Here is a 6,025-nt window from a genome sequence, read left to right as displayed (position 1 = left end):
AAATTTGTATGGAGATCAATTTTTTTTTGAGTTTGGGGCTTGTAACTTTTTATATGCGCATATTATTAGAATACAAGAAAAGTAATTTCAGCGTTTTTAAAAATTCATCCTCTAAGGGGGTTTAAAAGGAGTTCAAAGGAGTTGAATCCATTACAAATTACTTTGACTGCCCCCCCCCCCTGCCTACCTGCCAGGGGGTGGCGGATGTCTACCGGGCTCAATTAGCTTAGCTTTACGTATATCACATCTGTGCTAAGTGAATTCATCCGATACCAAAATTTGTTCCTTATGACACTACTCCCCGGGGTAAAGCGCTATGCGACTGGGAACTGCTCTCAGCCGCCCTGGAGGCCTACCGCAAAATTCACAATTTGCGGGGATCTTTCTCTATTACTCCATGACTTATTTTTAATACGTGTTTTTCAAATAAAAGACACATCAAGATTGTTTACCTTATTTCTAATGCTACAATAAACGAACTAGTTCAAGGTAATGTCCTCTTCATTGAATTTTTGAATAAACAGGTCGCTCGGCTCCGGACACTCGTAATATCCGTGAATGGTTTTGAACGTAGTCGCCACGATCGTATTACGTAAGAATCTAAATGAAAATGAATACGCGTTTGTTTTGTCTTAAGTTTTATTTTTCAAAGAAACAATTTTTAGGAATGTTTATTTGTACCTCCAAAGGTACTAATAGTTTTTAGTTTTTGGTGATTACTTTGACTTTATTTTAAAGTATTTTTTTTTTCATCTTTACTTTTCTAAATCTTATGATTTTGATCAGACCGCGCTTGGTAGCATTATTGTGATCTTACGTAAGAATTACCAAGACTCATCCGTCATGTAACAAAAAATAGTCCTCCCCCTAAATTATTTACGAAGTTCATGAATGGTGAATTTGTGCATCACTAATTCTTTTTTTCGCAGATACCGCATGTTACATATGTCACAGGAAAACGGCTTTTCCCTAGTATGTAGCTGTATATGAATTTTTAAACAATAGGCAGTTAAAAATCGTTTTTTACATTCGACACACGAATATGGTCTTATGTCGGTGTGAATTCGTATATGTGAACGCATCCTACTATTAGATGCGAAACTCATTCCACATATCTTGCATGTGTATGGTTTTTCGCCAGTATGAAGCCGTTTATGAATTTTTAAATCAGTCCCAGTTCTAAATCGTTTCTCACATACCTCACACAAATATGGTCTTATGTCACCATGAATCCGTGTATGAACTTTTAAATGAGTCGCATATCTAAATCGTTTTTCACATACGTCACACGAATATGGTCTTATGTCCGTGTGAATTAGTAAATGTCTTTTCAACCGACATTTAGCTGCAAAACGCTTGCCACATGTTTCGCAATAGTATGGTCTTATGCCGGTGTGAGTTCGTATATGTTCATACAGCCCACTATTAGATACGAAACTCTTTCGACATATCCTGCATATGTATGGTTTTTCGCCAGTATGACGCCGTGTATGAATTTCTAAACCAGTCCCAGTTTTAAACCGTTTTTTACATACGTCACACAAATATGGTCTTATGTCACCATGAATCAGTGTATGTTTTTTTAAATCAGTCCCAGTTCTAAATCGTTTTTTGCATACGTCACACAAATATGGTCTTATGTCACCATGGATCCGTGTATGACGTTTTAAATGACTCAAATATCTAAACCGTTTCTTACATACGTCACACAAATATGGTCTTATGTCGCCATGAATCAGTGTATGCTTTTTTAAATTAATCCCAGTTCTAAATCGTTTTTCACATACGTCACACGAATATGGTCTTATGTCCGTGTGAATTATTAAATGTCTTTTCAACCGATCTCTATCTATAAAACGCTTGTCACATGTTTCGCAGTTGTATGATTTCTCTCCTATGTTATAGCATTTAAAGTCCTTAGACTTTGACTGAGTCGAGTGCGTTTTAATATGACGCTTTAAGCTATTTTTTCGCTGAAGTATTTTACCGCAAATGTCACACTCGTAAGTATTAATTTCTGAATGTTCATACATTTGTTTTGTGCGAGCTACGTACATATGGATCATAACATGTTTCATTAAATTTGAGTCTAGAGCAAATTTCTCGCCACAAAATTCACATGTAGGTTCATTCTCACAGTCAATATCGATGTTTTTCTCCTCAGTATCCGATTCCCTATCAGTACCCGCTTGTGGATGGTGTGTGGTAGGTACATGGATATGGATCATGATATGTTTCTTCAAATCGGATTTCAGTGCAAAACTTTCTCCGCAAAGATCACATGTTGGTTTCTCATAGTCAACTCTAGTGTGTACTTCCTCTGTATCAGATTCCGTGTCAGTTTGAGTTATGTATTGGGTATCGTTGCCGGCGAGAGCCTCGTGGTGTTGGAGGCGTTTGAGAAGCACGCAGCAGTCCCGAATAGCGTGTTTGCGGCACAGGGCGCGCTCCTGCTCCTGCGTCCATTGACCATCAAATGCTGAAACATTGTTACACTGTCTTTACATGTTATAAGACCACATAGATGGTTTCAACGAATTACCACGTTGACTAGGCAGTCTAAAAATACTTCCAAAGTCATTAAATTATATCGGTATATTAAAATAACTAAAGATAAAATTAAAATAACTAAGGCACTGGTCCTCTCTGCACTTATCTTTAGTACCTAAGATAGTTATTTAAGTTTATTTCAAGTTAACCTTAGCTATAAGTTTTTAAATTGTAAAATGTACCTACTAACAAAATATGGACTATGTTTGTCTGAAATAAATGCATTTTTTTTTAAAGAAACCTTTCTTTGCTATACCGCCTAGTAACATGTACCAAGGCATCGGCGACAGATGTTGAAGTTGTTGGTGGACGCACCAAAAGTAGAAAATAAGGAAATAAGAAGAACGTTTTGGTCTAGTCTGGTTGATTATCTACTATAAAATTGCAACCTGTTCCGCCAACACCTGCCTTTAAAATAAGTATAGTATGCACTTATAGATGTCAAATTGTCAATGTATTCGTGTTTCTATGGGTACTACGTTGCTACTTATGACTACATCCTCAGATTTTGACCGCGACTATACAAACAACTGAATAAACTCACCAAAACTGTGTCCAAACTCTTCCTGCTCCGCGCTTGAAGGGCTGTGGATATGATCCATGACGTGTTTCAATAAATCTGTCTTTAAACAGAAGCTTTCACCACAAAGATCACATATCTGTACTTTCTCTCTAGCGTATAATTCCTCAGTATCAGATTCCGTGTCAGTGTAAGTTGTGTCTTGGCGCTTGGCGAGCGCCTCGACGTGTGAGAGGCGTTCGAGTGTCACGCAGCAATCTCGTAGCATAGAGCTAACGCGACCTGTACACAATGGACATTAAACTATAGTCTTACAAACCAATTAATCAGTATACGGCGCTAAATTCGACCTTACGCTTTTACATTTTTCAAATATGTGTACATTTCATCGATCGAAATTCAAAATTCAAAAAATATTCTGCAAGCAGACCTCAGGGGCTCTCTTTAACAATTAAAAATTCCGCGCCCTGTCCCGTACAAATGCATTTTATTTCGTGTATTAGAATTTTTTTCTGCGTTTAAGTCTGATGAGTCTTTTTGTGTAACAACGGAATGTAACAACGGTAGGCAACCTCATGGAATGCTGCAAAATTGGTTTTTCAAATGGTATTCATTTTTATTTCAGTGCTTAGTGGCTAAGTACACTTGTATCCAAAATTAATAACTTAATAAGAGTCTGCCAGTTGCAAGCAAGTATTTCGAGTGAATACTGCGTTACAGTATTTTACACTTTTAATGACTTAAATTCACTTTTATTTCACTTTACTTTTGCAAATCATGGATATCATTATATAATATATTTCATTATATAACAATTCAGAACTTACCATTAACTACTAGAGTGACGTCAGGTCGATATGGACACTCCTGTCCCAGAACAAGCTCATCTTTGACTTCATGGTCTGTGTACAGGCCGGACAGCATGGCTGCCTCGCTCACACCACACCCACTGTCGGTGCATGAGGTATCTTCCTTGACTTCATTTTCACACTCCGTCTCATGCTTAACATACTCTGCCTCCTTCAGACTGTATGAATGATGTCCATTTTGTAATTCCTCTTTTATGTGCACTACAAAATAAAAAACTGGTTAGTAAAATGTGGAATTATCAATACTTAAGTAACTGTAGCTAGGGGGCTATTCATAAATTACGTCATTTCAAATTAGGGGGGGGGTCTGGACATCGGATGACGGTAGCATGAAGTAGGAGGAAATGGGGCCATTTGAAGCATGATTTTTGGATGATTATAGGGGGGGGGGGGGGTCAAAAATCGTCAAAAATCGATGACGTAATTTATGGACAGCCCCTAGGGAAAATAACAATAACCTCACATCCGCTCATTTTCGCATGATTCAATTGGAGAGACTAGGGTAGGTATACTGGGCAACCTGGAAGTTCATTGTGTCTGGATGGGGTTGGCCGGTGGAAGTTTTTAGCAGATGGCGCCATCATAGCTTGCCCTGTCAATCCCTAGAATTGTGTCAAATTTTTGTTTTTTTAATACCCTGGATGCCAGTCCTTTAAGCCAAATCTCATAGAAAAAGGGGCAAGCTATGATGGCGCCATCTATGCAAACCTTTGACAGTTGCCAACCCCATTGTAACAATATTTGATACTCCTTTTGTCTCTGACCCTTTAAAAACCCAGTCCGTATTCCAAATCCGGTCCAATCATATACATATCTGGGGAGACACAGATGGATAGCAGGAGCCTCCACACCGCAGCGAACTTTTGTGGAGCAACACCGAGCAACAGTAAGTAAATAGGTAAGTTACCTAATGTTAACATGTTGCTCCACATAATTTAACTGCAGTGTGTATGCATCTTACAGAGATGGACAAAATGCGGTAACATTAGGTAACTTAACTAGATTAGTACTGTTACTGTTGCACATAGGGCATGCAGTACCGGTCCCGGTACCAAGAATTTCATTTCCCGGTTCTGGGCATGGCCGGAACCGGGATTCCCAGTTCTTCCCTGTTCTCAAGGCATCTTATGATTATTTTTAAGAAATTGTTCGTGTTTGCGTGCAATCTTTATGAATGACTTATTTTCATATAAATAATTGCATATGTATTTATTTTATTAAAAAAAAAACACTTTAATTTGGCGTTCCAACCTATTTTACGAAATTAACCGGCACACTTTGCCTCTGCTTGGGCCGAGCCATACGGCGCGGCGCGGCCGTAGCGTAGTCGATGCACTCAGCACTATGACGGCACGGCATACAGAAGTTAAAAATTCGACCCGAGAACGGAATATTTTCATATTTAAACCCAACTTCCTAGAAGAAGAATATTCGAGTATAATATCCTACTAAAGATTTAAAAGTTGTTTAAAGGTATAGCTTAAGTCACCCGGGTAAAAATTCACACACACCTAATTCATCTAAATATGTATGTGTAATTTAGTAGCTTAAAGGCTCCATCGGGACATATGACACAAACATACATAGATTGCTAATAACCAGGCATCGGAGTTTTTGTCGCATGGTAAGACTAATAGCAAGTAGGGATTGCAATCCGGTCCGGCGGTTCCGGTAATCCGGCCGGATCCGGCACTTTTTAGGAGCTACCGGATCCGGTTGAATTCACCGGATCCGGGAAAATAGAAAAAAAGACCACATGCAGCACCCACTGCGCGTTTTAGGTGAGATAATGGCGACGGATAGAAGAAAGAAGTTAAACAGAATAAAGAACGAAGTAAAATAAGAAGATATTTAATATGACGATGATTGAGAACAGAAGAGGATTTCCTCTTCTTTCATGTTGGTGGCACGAATCGGCACGATACGGCGATTACTTAAATAATTAGAAGTAAAAATTTAAGGATGGAGATGCCATGGAAGGCATTTGTAACGACCGGTCTGGCCTAGTGGGTAGTGACCGAATTAGTGACCTGCCTATGAAGCCGATGGTCCTGGGTTTGAATACCGGTAAGGGCATTTATTTGTG

General features: G+C 38.8%; 1 protein-coding gene across 1 annotated transcript; it reads right to left on the bottom strand.

The window, feature by feature from the left end:
• Positions 1-711: 711 nt before the first annotated feature.
• On the bottom strand, positions 712-5,298 carry LOC134802619 (zinc finger protein 883-like). The gene is made up of 4 exons (XM_063775256.1): positions 5,217-5,298; positions 3,898-4,140; positions 3,095-3,352; positions 712-2,479 (listed from the first exon to the last, which is right to left on the bottom strand). The coding sequence occupies exons 1-4, from the start codon at positions 5,296-5,298 to the stop codon at positions 873-875; spliced, it is 2,190 nt and encodes a 729-aa protein (XP_063631326.1). The 3' UTR covers positions 712-872.
• Between the last annotated feature and the right edge of the window lie 727 nt (positions 5,299-6,025).

Source organism: Cydia splendana, chromosome 25 (assembly GCF_910591565.1).
Source record: "Cydia splendana chromosome 25, ilCydSple1.2, whole genome shotgun sequence".
NCBI classification, from domain to species: Eukaryota; Metazoa; Arthropoda; class Insecta; order Lepidoptera; family Tortricidae; genus Cydia; species Cydia splendana.
The sequence above is the reverse complement of the archived record's forward strand: the minus strand, read 5'-3'. Positions and strand labels throughout refer to the sequence as shown.